This window comes from Falco peregrinus, chromosome 7, assembly GCF_023634155.1.
Source record: "Falco peregrinus isolate bFalPer1 chromosome 7, bFalPer1.pri, whole genome shotgun sequence".
Taxonomy (NCBI): domain Eukaryota; kingdom Metazoa; phylum Chordata; class Aves; order Falconiformes; family Falconidae; genus Falco; species Falco peregrinus.
The window spans coordinates 47144643-47163767 of record NC_073727.1 but is presented as its reverse complement, the minus strand read 5'-3'; the positions used below and the strand labels follow the sequence as shown (position 1 = coordinate 47163767).

At 41.0% G+C, this 19125-nt stretch overlaps 1 protein-coding gene across 9 annotated transcripts in view; it reads left to right on the top strand.

Moving 5' to 3' along the window:
* Window positions 1-19125, top strand: part of LOC101915770 (SAM and SH3 domain-containing protein 1) — a 569828-nt gene that overhangs the window by 457944 nt on the left and 92759 nt on the right. For all 9 annotated transcript variants that reach the window (XM_055810044.1, XM_055810043.1, XM_055810042.1 and 6 more), the window contains one exon: window positions 9989-10117. In XM_055810044.1, the coding sequence (XP_055666019.1) occupies window positions 9989-10117 (129 nt within the window). The remainder of the gene's footprint in view (window positions 1-9988; window positions 10118-19125) is intronic.

Genomic DNA, 19125 nt, shown 5'->3' with positions numbered 1-19125 from the left:
AATAAAGGGGTGGGGAGTGTACAATGGTACACAGAAGAAACAAGGGGAAGGGTTAGGGGGAATAGAGAAGGAGGAAGTGGGGTTTTTTGAGTAAACTTTCCTTTTTCTGGGCAAGGTATGTTTTGCTTGTGCCAAACTGTCCCAGTGAAAAGCATAGCAAAATTTAAGATAAAGATGGTTAAGTCTCTCTTTACTGCTGTGATGCTTGGAGGAATATGAGTAGAGAGGAACAAAGGTCAGAGTAGGCACTTGTCACTGTCCCTGGGGTTTTATACAGCACCTAGCACAAGGCAGAATGAAATACCATTTTTTTCACAAAGAAATTAGAGCTTGTGAGAGCTTCTTAGTGTCAGGGAAAAAAGGAAAAATAAACATTTCATAGGCTAAACCAAAATTACTGTGTTTTATTTGGAGAAAATATTTAAGGACCACCAAATTGGATAAAGAACTATTTTACTAAACAAGCAATTGTTTTCCCTTGGGTGCCATGGTGACATTTTATTTAATATTATCTTTATGTCCCTTATGCATATACCTGTTGGGAAATTCTGTATAATGTCTTAGGCAAGAATTAACTGGAGTAGTAAATACGTAGGGTATAGAGTGCTATAAAGATTGCACTGCCATGTGTTGATGCAATAGAGATTCACAAATCCAAAGTTCAGTGCTTTCCTCGCTGTTTTATGATGTTGATAAGATGCTTCATTTAAAGGGTAAAAGGATTAGGTTGGAATAAAATCCCATGTAGAAGCAGAATATTAGTGTACCAATAGATGGTATTAATATTCTGAATTTGTTCATATATGGAGGTTGACTTACAGGCAGAGTTGCAAAACCAGTAGAAAAATAATTCCTATTCCTAAAATAAAATCTGCCTTTGAATATTTCTCAGCATACTCCTAGGAGTGTGTTCATAGTGAAATCCTTATTTTCAGTAGTTTCTGATATTATCGCTCCAGTTGAAAGTGAAATCAAAGTTTGAGGCAGTGGAATCATTGTTAGATAAGTCTCAGTGTCTTGTGGTTCATTTACTTGATTAGTGCATTTTATTGTTTTATTGTGTTTCAGCAGTATGTCCATCTGTAAGGGAATGCCCCTTAGTGATTACTGGTATAAAATAGAATTTTTTTTTTTTTATTATTGACAAAAAGAATGCTTTTTGTAATAAAACTTGGACATAAACGTGACCAAAGTTTGCTTTCTCTGAATCTGCCATGCAAATTTAACACCTTGGAAAATACTGTAAACCAGACTTGCTGAGCATACACAATTGTCCTAAGATACTGTTGTCTTTTCAGTTTATGTCCTTAAATACCCAAATTGTTGTTTGGGCTTTTTTTTTTTTTTCTTTACATGTTTTCTGTTTGTTTGTTTCAGGTTATGATTTTAATAATTTACTTATACCCCAGTTATGTAGACCCAAATGTCACAGAAGATTTGTTTTTGTCATACTGTGTTACTACTAAAGTTTTACTACTAATATAAAGAAAATATACAAATTTAATGAGATCTCCTTCACTATTGCAGTTGATACGGCCAGCTGACTGAGGTAAAGATTTACTTCATCATATACTTAAGATGTCTGGCTTTTGCCTATCTATTTCATTAGACTCTTGTCTTTAGCATGTGTTATGGGGTGGGTTCATGTTTAACTTCCCAATTCTGAAAAAGGAAATTAATCTTTGTCTCCTTAGTGGTGCTTTAATCACATATATGTTCATTTCTTAATTCTCGCCATTCTTCTGTTTACCATTTGTTTCTGCTCCAAGTGTCAGGATAGAAGCCCACTGCAGCTGGTATGCATGAAAAGACTCTATTTCCACTCAATTTGAGAAAAAGTCTCAGAAAATACTGCAAAAAGAGGATGCAGCAAGAGTGAAGGAAATCTCGTGAGAGGTGATATCAGGTGCAGCTGTGAATGGCTTAAGGAGGAGTTAACTTACTCTGCTTTGCAATCTGGCAATGTGATAACCTGTGCCTGACTGCTGACCAGCGTGGTGGGTTGTGGTGCCCTGGCAGGTATCAAAGCAGAGTTCTCAGTTACATTTTGATCACCTTGGGGAAAGGAGGATAGAAGATAATATACTGTTATTAGGGAAGCTGGACATTAAGTGTGCTTTGAACTAACTTTTCCTGAATAACATTTGCATGTAATGTTGTCTGTCAAGATAATGAACATGTGAAAGAGCTGGTTCTACTTGTGATAAACACCTACTTTTTAAGTATGATGGAATGTCCATTTGCATAGATACAACTTTTTTGTTAGCATGCTTATACATATATGCACACATACATATTTTCAGTTTTACATAGAGGACTTCCTTGGTTGCATGCCAGAGAGAAAAATCTCAGTAGTGTGCTTTCAAATTGATTTTAATTTACAAAGAGGAAAATGTACATCAGAATGCTTTTCCTGAGATGGTTTGTTATACTTTCTTGACAAAGACTTCAGGGCTTTGCAGTGAAAAGTGAGGGCAAAAAGATTATGGTGCTGATGGTGAAGGGAACACTAATTGCAGAATTTTGAAAAGGGGGTTAGTTTTGATGTAAAGGTAGGGCAAGGTTTCATGTATGTTAGGAAAAGCTTACATAGCTTTGTAGTTTAATGTAAAGTTTCTGGGTCTAGAGTGACTGTGGTCTGAACTCAGTGGGCTGTATCAGTTATTTCAAATAACTGCTGCAGAAGCTGTTATATCAAACGGTACCATTGTGCATTCTGCTTATTGTACAGAATCTAGAACTGTTTTAACCACGCTGCAGAGAGCTTGACACAGTTTTATTAGATCTATTTTTGTAACTCTGTCTACAAAGCCGCATAGCTTAAAGACTCAATCCTCAGATGCCATAAAAATTAATGGAAAGTCTTCTATTGAATCGGTCTGATCTGTATGTTCTCTTTGTTCTCACAGTGTCCAGCTAGAGGGAGGTCAAGGGAACCATGACAACCCTTCAGCATCCTCTAAAATAGCTGTTCCTAATATAAAAATGTCATGACTTCTACACAGAGTATTTTATGCCTTCCCCTGAATATCAAGGCAAGTGCTGGACTGCCTGGCCTTGTGCTTCTGTCTCATTCACATTTCTGACCCCGCTGACTGTCAAGACAGACTTTGAACCTGTCACTTCATGGATAGTGGAAATGTCAGTTCTGCTGAATGGAAGATTGTTCTTTCCAAGCCCTAGGAAGAAAAGGGAGGGTTTCTCTAGCAGCTTGTTGGGTTCATTCTTAATGGCAACCATTTGGAGCTAAGCCAGAAGGCAAAACATCAGCCTTATCGGCAGAAATACATTGCTAGCAAAGGACAGGTGAGAGGGTCAGAAATGTGTAACAGATCCAATTATCATGAAACTCTGCAGGTTTTCCTACAGATGCCTGTCCTCATCGTGTGAGTCTGTATTACTCTAGCAAACTGAGATGCAAGCCCTAGCTAGAGAGGTGCATGCAGGTTTAACTCTGTTTTGAAAAAGTTTTGGAATCTGATTTAAATCTGCCTCCTTAGAAAGAACTGTGGACGAACACGAAATACAGTGCCTATCTTAGATTAATTGCCTGTCGCCTGAATTCATATATTAGTATATTTTGCAGCGCAGGGAGGTACACTGCCAGTCCAAGGTTGCCTAGGGTGCAAGTTTCTTGAGGTTCTACGAGCCTGCATTAGGACTTGCATCTTAGTCAAAGTTGTCCCATGAAAATTTGAGCATCCCTTGCTTTCTAGGTAAGCTAGTTCTGGTTAACTTCAGACATCTTGTAGGATGTTTAAACAGCGTGTTTATTAGGCACAAACATCTTTCCCTTCAGCAGATGTTCCCATTTCGCCACTTTTTTGGTCCCTCCTCCCTCTTATTCCTCTCCCCTCCCCAAACAAGTCTGTTTGCTCTGGCCCAGGTTCTGGCTTTCATTTATGTACTTCTTACAGCTATCCAAACCAAAGGTATTATTGAAATGCAGGGTTGTGTTCCACAGATTTTTGGTAGGCGTCCCTGTTAAGATCCAGCTGCCAGAAATAAGCTGCTAATGTTTACAGTGACTCTCCACACAGTAGTCCTGTGTTTCAGGCATGGAAATGTATTTTTCTCATCTTGGGCTGCAAAGGTCAAAACCGTGTCTTTGCCAGGGCATGACTGCGAAGTGTTGTGGAAGAGTATCTTCTCTTTGGCTATGCCCTTTCCACATATATTTATACTTTAATAGGAAAAAATCAGATTATTTTTTTTCCTCCTGGTTTATGCACATGCCATGGCCATAGCTGGGGTGGTTTTGAGTTATGAACTCGTATAGTTCTGTTGTGTGCTGTAATCTGCATTGCCATGTGCAGATGGAGGCCCATCTGTCTTGCTGACCAAACAGGCTTGTAGCATGCACATCTTTTTTACATTCTTGAGATTCATGCAGTTACATAAATTCCACCCAGTGGCTTGGAGAGGGAACACGCGTATCTGATAATCAAGACCTCTTTTCTGACATTCCTAACATCTGCTGGAATAGGAGGAGGATATGCTGGCATGTGCAGCTTTGTAATACATTTTTTTGGAAACTGAGATAGAAAATTACAAACTCAAATACTTATATTTCTGGTAGATTTTTCTAAAACTTTTATTCTGCATGGAAATTTTTGCTGAAAGTATGTATGCTGTGCCAGCGCCTAGTATTGAGGTTTGTATGCGGGTTCATGAGATGTGTATGTTATGTAGCAAAGTCCATTATTCCTCCTTAGGTAATAGTGTTTTTATTTTATTACTATTAGTAAACTATGAATGTATTTTCACTTAATTTTATTGCCAGCAGAGCTGTCTGACAAAACAACTTTTTCCTTTACACTTTAAGATGATACAAAGGATTCTGCCAATGCGTTAAACTAACTGATGTGCAGTGACCGATAAATCCTAACCTTATAATAAGTGTCAAATCGTTCCAACTTTTCTTTGTAGTCACTCCATTAACAGGAATCCCAATGGATTCCTTTGGTTTTCACATGCATATCAGAACTAATTCTCTGGGAATTCCAGGGCAATTAATCATTTGCCCTGTGTTTTATGATGCCAAAAAATGTTGCATGCATACATTATAAGATGGAAATTTAGGAACATACTTGACAACTGAACACAGAAATCTGAGATAACTTCTGTATTCATTACAATATTTCATTAAATCTTCATTTTATGTTTAACCCTTTAAAACTAGTGGGTTCTTTATTTTCCTGGCTATCAGACTATTTTATGGAAAATCTCAGGCAGTAGTGAAATCTTTGGAGAAACATGTTGTAACTTTTAATGAATAAATTAAAGCATTTCAGGAATGGTATTTCTGCTCAGTATTTGTGTTGCTTACAAATTTTTTCCAGCACAGAAGATCTGTGGGATTATATAGCTGGAACATTGCAGTTTGTGTGGCAATAAACACAACTGGTGCAAAGCAGTCTTCATGGTAGGGCTTTGCTTGACTTAAATTTGTAACAAAATGAGAAAGAGGTTTATTATGAGTTTATTATTTCATTTTAAAAATATTGCTGACCTAAAGTAGTTAAGAGCACTGAATTACAGATATATCAATAAGAATAAATTTGAAAGCTATGTCTTTTTTTTTTTTTTTTTTTGTACTCACATAAGCTGTTTCAAATATGGGACACGGTGGCACATAACCAAAGGCTTATTATAAATTGCATTGGCTTATTATTTTTGGTATCAAATAACTGTATGGTTTTCCCTACCTGTTAAATTAAAATGGCAGTTCACGTTTGTTTGGAACCTGTTGTACTAGTATTGGAATCAAACCCACGGTGCAAACCCGTGGTGTAGGGCTATTAATAAAGAATATGATGAATGAACAAACTGATGGGTCTAGACTGTTATTTCTATTACCTTAAAAATCCCATAGGTTTTGGTTTGCATCTGAAAGCAAGAAGGTAAAAGAAACTTACGAAAACTGACATTGGCTCTTACTCTTTATGTATCAGAGTGAAATATTTTCAAAGTATTATTAGTTATGAATGCTTCTATTGTTCTATTTAATAATGCTAGGGATTTTAAAAAAAACATTTTGAACAATTCCTTTGACTGTCTTTTAAGGCAATGAATGACTTCTCAAGTTGGAGCTGGTGTTTTGCATATGAATATTTTAAAAATAACTTGAAAACAAAGTAGAAATACAAAGCACGCTGGTGGTGATTTTCTGTGAGACAGTTTAGAACTGTTTGGAGAAGCTGGAGGGGTCAATTTAATGAACAGACAAAATGCCATAATTCAAAAGTCATCTTCTAGTTAGTTGTACTTGTGGTTTGATGAGGTCTAAAGTAGGTCCACTCGGCCATTATAAGTGCAGTAGAAGATGAAGCATCTCCGCCTTTTTTTTTTTCTTTTTGTTTTGCCATGTTCTTAATGTACTTGAAGAATAAAGGAGGAGTATGGAGAGAACTAAGTAGGGATAAAATTTGAGGTAATAAAAGATATATAGTCCTTTGTTAAGTTAGGTTGTCATTTCCTTACATGTAACATGAGTGGATGCTGTGGGGTGTGAAGTGCTTGCTGTCTTTAGCTTGGGTTGGTTTGTGTATATTTCTATAAAAGCAATGCTTTCTGGATACCCGCATACATAAACTTGTAAAAGAATCCCTTTGCCACAGAGAGAAATGATTCAACTGGCATCTTCCATGACAACTTACTGGCAAGCTGAGATGTAAATGCAAATGTTTGTATTTTTTTTGTCATTTGTCAAAACTAGAGGCTTCAAACCCCCAAAGCTGCCCACACCTGGTTAGAAGGTTGCGTACTGCTTTTGTGGAGTGGCTAACTCGTAAAGCTAGCCACCCTCGGCCTGTAACCCAGCAAAAGTGTACGGCAGGGTTGCAATGAGTATCTATTTCAGTTTTCAGTTCTCATCTCAAGTATCTTGTCGTTTCTCTGTTCCTCCATCTTTTTTTTTTTTGACATTTAAGCTTACTTTCGTGCAGGACTAGTCTTCCCCGGAGGGCTGGTATGAGGTGTATTTGGAGCATGGCCCCTAACGTGAATCCCAAGCGCCGACATTGGTCGCTCCTCAGGCAGGCAGGCAGGCTGGTGCCTGCAGCTCGGCCTGGCTGGCCACGGCAGCGATGGCGGACTGGGTCGCTTGTGAACAGGCCTTTCTCTGCAGCCACGTGCTAGCTGGTGGTGGGGCCACCCGTGGTCTGTGGGCTGTAATTGGGGTGCTGCAACTGAGCCGATTTTGCTCAAGGGGCAGTCAACAGCCTTCAGCCTTGTAGAGACCACCTTTTGAAAAAGCAGAGTGAACTGCATGCCAACTTAAGTGGAAAATGGGTGCATGTTCGGCTTTGTTTGGTCCATTGTGCAGTGCCATCGCTATCCTGAGAGCAGTCTGTGACCGTGGACCTGAGGAGGTGTCTGTGTGTGGAGGAGTGCTGGAGCGTGCTGCGATCCCCACCTCAGCTCCACCTGGCTCTCAGCTAAGCTGAAGTTCATATGATGTGTTTGGATTTGGAGTATATCACTCGGTTTCAGTCGTGACTTTACCTTCACAAGTTATGCCCATTTCCAAGCAGGTTTAATGTATGAAATATAATGGTTTCTGATATTGAGAGAGGAAATGGACTGATGAAGTAAATATGCAGATTTCATATTGTTCTAATAAAATGATTGCCGCCCTTATCATTATTGTTTCCAGCTTCTGTATTCTTAACTGGCAAAGCTTATCAAGGCATAAACAGACTCCAGCTGGGGAAGATACTCCAAAGTGGAAATTTTTGTAACCCTTTGAGAGGGATGTTTGTTATGACGGAGAGGCCGGGATTCAGATGTCATGTCAGCTCTTTGGAAATCATACAGGTTTTCTTATTGTCTGCAAAAGCAAGCAAGGGAAGGTTAGGTTTTGGGGTGTTCTTTTCTGTTTGGCGTTCTTTTTTCTTCCCAGCGCTGCAGCACTAGTTATCCCTACTGAGTGCACAAACCTTGTGAAAGCAGCTTGTTGTGTGCATGGGATGAGCAAGCATGCCCCCAGACACCAGAGGAGTATCCAGTTGCACGGGCAGATGTGTGGACCTTGTGGCACAGTGTCAAAGTTTCTTCCCCAGCTTGTTGGGAAGTGATGGATGGCAAGGAGGTGGCTGGAGGAATGTGTATGCTTGCTGCCTGCTGAGCTGGTAGTGCTGCTGCTCCAGTAGAAAGGCAGGGTAGCACTGTTGTGCTCTCAAAGATGCCGCTGTTTTGTCCTCGTAAACTATACACTTGCTTAGCAGTGTGGAAAGTCATTTGTCCAAAGCTCTGGAAAGTCTGAGCTTCAGAGAAGTGTATTTGCACTAAGGAACCTGGCCTTCTAACATTTGAAACATCTCCCGTTTGAGATCTTTGACAGGTTGAGAGATAGGAAATACAGTAAAAAATACGTAGGTATGTATAAAGGAGTGTGTGTTTATAGATATATATTTAGTGTAGTGGATTTGCTTCTGCTGCTCCAACAAGTGACACGTAAGCCATTTTCCACCCATAGCATATACAGTAGTTTTAAGAAACTGCGAACTGTTCTGAAGTTTGGGAACATGAGCTCTACAATACTTCCTGGGGAATTTGAGGTACCTGTTGTACACGTAGAATTGCACTTTTAAAAAGTAGACAGTGTGTTTCACAGAGTCTGAGGTTTAATAGGCTTTCATTTTGATTTAAACTGGGATATTTTTCAAATTCTCTGGAAGTGATACTTCATAGAACAGATCTGCTTCTTCAGCATAGTGAAGAACCTGAGAGCCAGGACCAAATACTTATTTCCAAATGGCAACAGCTTCAGTAAGGTGTGGTTTTTAATTAAAAGATTTCCTTCTAGCTCATATGCTAAAACTTCACATTGCAATTTATGTATATTCTTAGCATAATTATTGTAAAATGATTTCTCAATTGCTTAGTTTTTTCTTGATATTCAAGATACGATTTTATTTCTGTTATGTCTGTTAACAGCAACAAGGAAATAACACTCTGCAGTGTATTCTTGTTTTCTCTCAGAATATGCACAAAGTGTACATTGTTACCTTTTAAGGAATGTATACAATAACATCTATGTTCTTTCATAAATTAGACTAAGAAACAAAGTGACTCCATCCAATCTTTTGGACCTATTTTAATATAGGTCAAAAAACCCGTGTGCATCTAATACCAAAAATTTAGTAATTCACCTTGCCCACCCCCTCGCCCAGCCCCCTATGGCATACATATCTGAAGCTTGGAAGGGTATCTCATGCCACTTAACATCCAGCCTGGTTTTGGTTTGAGTTCTTTTTCCTTATTTATCTATAATTTAAAAAGTATAAATTTTGACTGTAATTAACAGATGATTACAATTACATTCCTGGCTGTAGATAGCTATTTTATTAACAGGATAGCAATCCTGCCTAGCAAAGCAGACATTTGGGACTGAGCAAGCCATGTTTCTGCCTCCAGTATGTCTTGCAAGACCAACTGGCAGAATGTCTTTGTGGGTGGCATAAACTCGCCTGTTAAAGTCATTTGGCTGGAATTGTTTGCAGTCTGGCTGATTGTGCTTATAAGCAAGAAGTTTAATGTTTTAAATTGCTGTTAGTCATTGTCAAGGAAAGCAGGGCTACTCCCAAGTAAATAAGGTTAGTGAAACGTACATAATGACTGGTTATTGGATGAGTGGGCAGCTGCTTGGGAGAACCAGATGGAATATGAATACATGTGGGTGGGAGGGAATTGAAGCAGATAGTGCTTGGGGATATATTGTTCCACTGCTGTGCGTTGCTGTCCCTACCTTCTCTCTCTGTAGGAATTAGCAGGGTCCCACCTGTTTCTGATGAGCTACTGTGGTACTGCAGTTCCCAGCTGTTCTTGGGTGTTACCCGTGCTTGGGGCTAGGGGTTGAGAGGGTGGCCCAAGAGCTGTGCATTGGATACGCTGCAGGAAAGTGGTCTCCCTCAGAGTTGTGGTGTTAGCTTTAAATTGTAATTTTAAATGCGATTAACCTCTTCTTCCTTTGTCTTCACCATAGGATGGGTCACTGGGAAATATTGATGACCTGGCACAGCAGTATGCAGACTACTATAACACCTGCTTCACGGATGTGTGTGAGAGGATGGAAGAGCTGCGCAAGCGGAGGGTTTCCCAAGACCTTGATATGGTATGTAGACAAATTATGACTTTATTAACAAATAACTGCCATTCGTGCCCCAGATGAAGAATCAGTATTTCAGCTTTAAGAGTTCTACCCAGGGAAATAACTATATGTGATTGTGTTCATGCACACAAACATTTCAGCCAACTCAATTAAACACTTGGAAATTGGCAGGGTTAATTTTTTTTCTAGGTATTTGTTATGATTCATTAAGCCTTGGAGTCTGCATTTCTTAGTTCTTTAATTAGAGTACTTTTTGCTTGTGCACATTTGCTTGCAAACCTCAACTCTTGGAGGCAAGATAGTATCTGATGAAAGCATTGTTTTCTTGCTCCGAGGTGCTCCCAGCATGAGCACAATGGAACTGTGTGCTGGTTTTCAGTTGCACTGTACAAACTGTTAAAGTATGCTTCTTAGAAGTTGAAGGTGCAAATACAGGTTCCAGGCCCCTGCATGTAGGTAATCTTCAGTTTCAGAACCTTTTTCCATTATTACACATTACAGAACCTGTAGCAGGAGACGTTGAGTCCTTCAGGCTGGAAGGGACCTCAGGAGGTCTCTAATCCAACCTTTGGCTCAAAGCAGTGTCAACACTGAATTCAAACCAGCTTGCTCTGGGCTTTATCTGATCAGATTTGAAGACCTCCAAGGATGGAGGCTTTGCAGCCTCTCTGAGCAACCTGTCGTACTGCTTCACTGTCTTCTTAGTGAACCTTTTTCCTGATACTGTGATACCCCCCATGGCAATTTATACTTGTCTGTCATTCTCATGCCATGCACCACTGTGAAGAACCAAGCTTCATCTTTATCATAACCTTGCCATAGGTACCAGCAGGCTGCCAGTAGCTCTTCTTGAAGTCTTTTCTCCAAGCTGAATCTCCCATCTCTTCTTGCAGAACCAAGGGCTCAAGTCTTTGAGCCCCTTGGTGGCCCTCCCCTGGCCTTACACAAGTTTATCAATGCCTACCTAGCACACAGGTCTGCAGGGCCAGAGGTGGTGGTGCAAGAATGGCCTGACAGGGACCAGGGAAAGGGGAAGAATTGTTTTCTTCATTCTCCTGGCTACGCTGCTTTTGACAGGGTGTGGGGTGCTGCTGGCTGTCATTGCTGCCTGGGCATGCTGCTGGCTTGTGCTAAACCTACCGTCCCCCAGGCCTTTTCTTCAAAGCAGGCTGGCCCAGGTGGTCAGTCCCCAGCCTCTGCCTCGTACACGGGCTTGCTCCTCCTCAGGAGCAGGACTTTGCATTCGTCTGGGTTGAATTTCATGAAGTTCTGCCAGGCCACTCTAAACGGCATCCCTGCCCTCAAGTATATCGTCCATTACCTCAATGAGGGTGCCCTTTATTTCCTGCTCAGGTATCTAACAGGATAGGTCCCTGCACTGCTCTGCTTGTAACTGGTCTCCAAGTATGGCACATAAAACACTACTCTTAAATGCCAGCTAGCCAGCTTTTCACCCATACAGTTGCATAGGATTCCCTGGGGAGTCCCACTTTAGCTGAGACTAATCTGCATGCAAGTCATCACCATACCTCATTTTTGTCGGATTTAAGAAGGAGCCTCTTAGGAGGCCTGTGACAAAAACATCATGAGTTTTCACTTGTTGGGCAGTTTCCTTACTGTCCTGTAACATTAGTAAGTGTTTGTCACTACTTAAGGTATGTATTCTGATTGCTGTGATTTTTTCGTTGTAAACTTCTTTGTTAGTTTTCATAACATTTCATAAAGATAATCAGTGACAGAGGAAAAAATCTTCTAGGTCTGCTTTGTTAGGTCTTCAGTGTTAAGTTTGTGTTTCCCAGCAGTGTTGTATCTTCTTACATACAGACTTCAAGTCTTGTCTCACAGAAAGCAGATTACTGAAGGAATTATTTTTTTTTTTGTCACTTACAGTTTTGCTGTGGTGGTAACTTTTGTATAATACATACAGGAACTCAAAACCAAAGTGTGGCTAATGCCTCTATTGTGCCTCAGCACAGCACTGTGGCAGAGCCAGCGTGGGATCAGATCACAGTTCTGCAGTTCCTCTGCAAGATCAAATCCTTTAAGACAAATTTCAGAGCTGAAGTTGTGTAATTGTGTCTTCTACCTTTGCTTCCCCAGATCCTAGTGCTGATTAGCAACAGGGAGTGGTCTGCATCCTTTCTCTAGCAGCTGTGCTTGATGATGTGGATTACTTAAGGCTACTTACTTTCTTGGGATTCCAATATAGCAACTGAGAGGCTTCCAGAATTTGTACAGACTACAAACTTCAGTTACACAATGAGTGGCTGCAGGATCAAGACAGAGTCATCTCCTTTGCCCCGCTGATGTTTGCTAGTTCCTTTATTTTTAAAATGAAAAAAAAAAAAAAAGTCAAATATATTTTGCAGAGACGTTGCTGCCAAGAAGTTCAAAGTGTTAAACAAAAGATTTTTTTGCAGGAAATCCCTCTGTAGAGAGACCCTTGAGGCTTCTGTGCAGAGAAGCTGATGGCACAGAATCGTGGTTCTCATGAAAACCTTCACACTCGGCGTGCCTCATGTTGGCAGCAATGAAACCCCCTTTCCTGGTGCTCTTGGAAGGCAGCTCCTGTGCTGGGTAATGAAGTGTGCCTTGTGATGGGAGAGGACTCCCTTCCATTAGGACAGATGGGCCTAATTTGGCTGCCTTCACTTCTGAAGCTGCAGAAGCTAGGCTGGGGAAAGCCATGTGAGCTTAATTAACTCACATCAAAGGTGCAGAGCTTCACGCTGGTTTAAATAGATGGGAGCTAACCCAAGACAGACCAGCGAGTGATTCACTAGCTCATTCTGCTTGAGAGAAAGTCAGAGAAAGTGGCTGTGTGAAAAGACATCCTGGAGATTGCTCTTCAGTGGTTCTCATACTGAGTTTGCTTGCTCTAATAGTCCAGTGATAACTTCTTCAACTTTCGGGTCAGAGAGAAAATATTACAATTGAAAATTAAATTAGTGCTCAATTTTTGCTACATCCGTTGCCACTATAATACGGTTTCTGGACATCAGATAGCCATTCTTCTCATAATGTATGAGACTATAGGTATTAGCTCAGTTTCACAACAGCATCCAAACAGTGCTGACTGCAGCTGAGACTTGCTGTCATCAGTAAGTAGGCAGGTTTGACCTGGGTACATGGGGAGTGAGGAATGGCCATGTTGACTAGAATGCATTTTTCAATGTGATATAGTGTGCCTGTTTGTAATCTGCTGTAGAAACAGGAGTTGGTTTAAACAGCAGAGCTGCCAAAGTGACTGCAAAAGTATTAATGTGAAAGAACAGAAGAATGACTCTGTGATGTTTTTCCTCTCTTTAAAGCTTGAGGAAAGGTAGTACATTGGCAGAGGTTTTGGAGTAGTAAATGAGGAGTAATGCTGGGGGAAATGCCAGCTTCATAGCATATCCTAGATGTGCTATGATGGCAAAATACGTGCACCAGATAACAAATATATGCAGCCTCCAAATTACTATGCATTGATATTATTGGGCTGTTAGTCTAGCCTGGCTTTATTCTGTTATATATGGTCCGCTATCCAGGGGTTAGGAGGGACAGTGCTGTCTATATACCCTCTCTTCCCATCACTGGGGTTGTGCCAGAGCTGGAGGTGGGAAGTACTTATGCTCTTCCCCACCCTGATGGTCTTCTCCCTGTCTTCAGCAAAGTCGTAGAATGGAGCAGAGCTGATACGCGTGTAGTGCTAGTGCAAATTTCCAGAGCTTTGCTGGAGTGAAAGTTACTGGATTATGAGAAGGAGGTAGCATAGGATAAACTCAACTCCTGCACTGAGATCAGGTGTAAATGAGGAATAAGGGGATGGGGAGAGATTCTCTGTTGACAGCTATTTCAAAGCTACAGATCCCATGTGCAGAAAAAAATTCATAAAGCAGAAAGTATTGGCATACATCTTCAGATTTTATAGTCATGAAAGATTAGGCAATCGGCAGCTGTAATGTAGCTGGGAGACTGCAGTTTGATTTTTTTGGCTGGCAGTTCTGATGTCTTCCTCTGAAATGCAGTATGAGTGATAAATAGCACATCATAGAAATGTGGAAGGCTAAAATTAGGTTTGGAGCTGCTTTTACTGAATGCTCAAAGAGAAAGAACAGGTCACCCCAGGGGTCGAAGTATCCTCTAAAAGCTGCGCAGAGAGGCTGCATCAGGATGAACAGTGTAATAACAAAGAAGTGCCTGAGCTGGCAGAAATTTGCCAGGAACATGTACTTAGTGCCAGCTCACCCAGATTGCCCTTTGTAGCATGTCCACTGGAAGACAGAAATATGAACTGTTTATTGCTGCTTCTGTACACTTTGAAATGATTTGAAGTTGTTTGGGAGCAAGTGTTGATATCTTGATTGTATATTGTACTTTCTAATCAACTCTCCAACCTTTCCTATCAGACCATGGTCGTTTCAGTCTAGATATCCTGCTCTGGAGTTGAATTTTTAAAAAACCACAGTAAAATTGTTTGGGAGAGCAGCATATCTTGTAACAAAACAGTAGCTGCAGATGGAGCCGAACACAGAGTATTTTTCCAAGTGGTAGTGCTATTAAGGATTGTTAGTTGTCCCTAACCACGATAACCGCTTTTTGCATTTGGAATTTTGCCTCTGTTTTTGTAATGGAGAATATGCTTGGGTTTGGACATTAATGTTTGTGAACAGCATGGGAGTTGCCCACATTTCCTAGCATTTGGCCTATTCCTGTGCAACATGTGGTTTTTTGACTGAGGAAAAGCAGAGGCTGGAGTAGATATAGTGGATTTTCAGGCCCATAATGGGTATATCACTGGTAATATTGAGCTGGACATCTGCTAAAATGCAGTTACAGCCAGAAAAGTGACTCTGTGAGGACAGCACTTTGCTAGTGCTTGTATGATAATCCTTGTCTCTAAATTGGAGAGACGTGGGTTTGATGGGTGGACCACTCAGTGGATAAGGACTTGGCTGGATGGACACACTCAAAGATTTGCAGTCAATGGCTCAATGTCCAAGTGGTGACCAGTGATGAGTGGCGTTCCTCAGGGATCAGTATTGGGACTGGTGCTGTTTAATGTCTTTGGTGGTGACATGGACAGTGGGATTGAGCGCACCCTCAGCAAGTTTGCTGATGACACCAAGCTGTGTGGTGCAGTCAACATGTTGAAGGTAAACCATGCCATCCAGAGGGACCTTGATGGGCTTGAGAGGTGGACTTATGCTAACCTCATGAAGTTCAACAAAGCCAAGAGCAAGGTCCTGCAGCTGGGTCAGGGCAGTCCTCAGCACAAATACAGGCTGGGCAGAGAATGGATTGAGAGCAGCCCTGAGGAGAAGGACTTGGAGGTGTTGGTTGATGACAAACTCAACATGACCCAGCAGTGTGCACTTGCAGCCCACAAAGCCAATCATATCCTGGGCTGCGTCAAAAGAAGTATGGCCAGCAGGGCAAGGGAGACAGTTCTGCACCTCTGCTCCATTGTTGTGAGACCCCACCTGCAGCACTGCATACAGCTCTGGGGCCCCCAGCATAAAAGTGATATGGACCTGGGTTGGAGTGGGTCCAGAGGAGGGCTACAACACCTATGCTGTGAAGACAGGCTGAGAGAGGTGGTGGTGTTCAGCCTGGAGAAGAGAAGGCTCCAGGGAGACCTTATATCTATGTCCCAGTACCCAAAGGGGGCCTACAAGAAAGCTGGGGAGGGACTTTTTACAAGAGCATGGAGTGATAGGGCAAGGGGCAATGGCTTTAAACTGAAAGAAGGTAGATTTAGACTAGATATTGGGGAAAAATTCTTTACTGTGAGGGTGGTGAGGCACTGGAATTTGTTGCCCAGAGAAGCTGTGGATGCCCCATCCCTGGAAGTGTTTGAGGCCAGGCTGGATGGAACTTTGAGCAACCTGGTCTAGCGGGAGGTGTCTCTGCCCATGGCAGGGGGTTGGAACTAGATGATCTTTAAGGTCCTTTCCAACCCAAACCATTCTTTGATTCTGTGATCGCTTCCTTTGTGTCTTCAGGATCATATCTGCCTCACTTACTGACAAAACCAGGTTTGCCTTGTCTGTCAGCCAGACAGGATGGCATTGATAGAGCTGTGAAAGAGCAAACTGCATTCTGTTGTCTCCTCCATCACTGACAGCAGCCAGCTAGCTGCTGCCAAAGTCTGTGTTGTAGCTGATGATCTTGAAGTCAAAGAACAGCTTCAGTTTTTTTGATGGACTCTGTCAGCTAGGGTTGTGGGACCAAGAAGTTGCACAAATCTTTTACTTGTGAATTACATCAAGTTTAAGATGCATGCCACTGGAAAGCTGTAAGGCACACAAGTATACCTTTTTTTTCCATCCATTTAATTCATTTCAATATGAAAGGGGAAGTGTTCAGAATCTATCTATATACGTGGTGATAAAGTACAGTGCGTGTATTTGACAAACTGACTTGCCTAATCGCATGCGTTTTTACAGTACTTGCACATGTAAAGTCAGAAAATAAAAATGATTGTAAAATGAACATGAGTTTCTTGCCTTGCTGCCCAACATGTATGTAGTCCTCGTCAGTCTTGGCTGTGCATGGTTTTGAAAGATGCTCAGCAGTCAGTTGTTTGATTACAAATGGAGTTGGCCATCTAGATAATGTCATAACATGTAAATGGTATGCGTCCGGCAAGGCCTAGTGGAAGGAAAGTGGCAAGAGTAGAGTAATTAGTAATTTGAGTGATGAGTAATTAGACTTTAACCTTTTAGAGATGTATTTGGCTCATACGGTACTGGTGGTTGGCAATATCATAAGATTACTTGAGAAACCAGCCAACCTTCAGTGAATGAGACAAAACCACCCAGAACTATTGCAGTCAGTGAATGATGTGTATTTAAGAAATCACCTTGGGAGCTGGCCACCGAAGCTGGAGTTAGGATACTGAACATGTTTGTGGAGTCTGCCTGTGCCTGCTCTATAGATGGCTTTAGCCATGTCCACTATTCTTTGCATTTTCCATTAAAATCTCAGGATTCTAAAATAGAGTGCTTATTCCCTGCCATGGAATGATCAGCTCTGCTTTGCAAGTGCAATAGTGGCTGCTTTTACCTTTGTCCTGAAAGGACACCTCTATCTTGCTGGAACAGGATCCCACTGTTTTGTTTTGTCTTTGTGGCTGCAAGAGGCCCTCCAAAGTATAAACAACATCTGAGTTGGATTAAAAAGGTATCTACAGCACAAAAAAAATAGCTGGAGAACACACAGATAAGACTTCCTAAATTCTGGAGAGTTTCCAGGCCTTATCAGGCAGACACACAAAAGAAAAAGTAGCGGTAAAAGGCATGGACTTTCAAGCGTGGTTGGTTTTGGTGGGGTTTTTTTCCCCTCTAGCATAGCTTGAAATAGAGAGGGTTTTGCCTAAATATGGGGTGCATAAAGTAGATCTACACACAAAATATAAAATAGAGATTTACTATTTGTGCAGTCTCAGTCTCTCAACATTTTGGGCTTTATCTTCATAAGTAAAATTCATAGTAATATTTTCATTGTTAATGGAGCTTTTCAAAGGTAGACACAATGGAAATTCTGGAACAGACAGGCTATTTTTAGTGTCTCATATATCACACACCAAGGCAGCATAGGCATTTAAATACAGAGCTAGCATTAAGCATGAAAATAAAGCAGGGCTTGTTTCATACACAGCAAAGTGAATACCATTCTTAGTCCACTCAGTACTAGCAGACTAAGTAAAAAATCTCTCAGCTTTCTGTAGGTTAATGATCTCCTGCAGTCTCACCACTGTTTTTGTTGGAAGCCCATTTATGAATAACCCCTTAAGCAAAATCTGTCTATTTATAGGCAGAGTTTATAGGCTGGAGACTTAGCAGACTGTGCAGTTATGGTGGCTTGGGTGACTTTATCTTCCTTTCGTGCTTTCCAAGGGTCCTTGCTTTTTGGAGCAGGATGTTCAGTTTAACACTTCTGCTCTTCTGAAACTGTATTTTTGTCGATGTTAGTGTTATGGGAAGAACAGGTTGTCAAAGGTAATTGTTATTTCTTCTGAATCGGGAATACTGTTACGAATAAAATAATGTTTATGTTATAAATGGGAAAGATAGCTCACTTCTGGTAGTCTGACTTGTAATTGTGGAGGGGAGAATTTCTCCTTAGCTTATAAATGTTTTTCTAGCTATTCTTAATCTTTTAGCATTATGAAGTGATTTTCTTGTCCCTTTACATTCAGAAGGACTTTTACTTTGAACCTAGGATCAGTTCTTACTGTGCTGTTCTTTTATCCTAGAAGCAGTGCAGTGCCTATCTGCTGGAACTGACAGAGTAGATTTGTATTAACTCTGTGATTTAATCTCATAGGAGCCTGAGGACTTTGGGGGGAAGGGGGAACTGGTTGACTAACTTCATCTCCCTTTGTGTATTTTTTTCCTTTCTCCCCTCTGAATTTAAAAATGACAGCAAAATGGAAATGTACAGCATCATGCTATCTAGACCACTAGGTAAATTTCCTTGCAAAAGATATGATTGTTGAAAAAGAAAGCAAATGAAATTGTCATTTAAGGAGGTGCATTTCTGAGGGGAAAAAACCCCCAACAATAACAACAAAAAAACCAAACAAAAACCAACCAACAAACAAAAAACACCCCCAAAACGCCTGAATTCTGTGATGAACAGCTTCTATGGTGTACAGCCCAGCTTGCCATTCACATATTGTTAGAAAAATTCCAAAATACCCAGCTGAGCGGCATTGCTTTGGGAAGGACAGCAGCGTGTATTGGCTGAGTCAGAAGAATGTCAGACTTTTTTAACATGGCAGCAGCTAAACCAACAGAAGAATGAATCTAGAAGGTATAATGTCTTGTATTTAGATTACTCCTCTTTGTCCTATGTGTAGCTTCAGCTTGACTCTCCAGGCAGCTTTTATGTACCCTCCTTCCATCCCCCAACCACTGCTGTCCAGTCCATCTATGTGTGCTAAAGACAGCTGATAGCAACTTCAGATGTCAACTAATTGTTGTGCTAGCTTGCACTTATTCTAAGTCGTTGGGCAGAGGAAC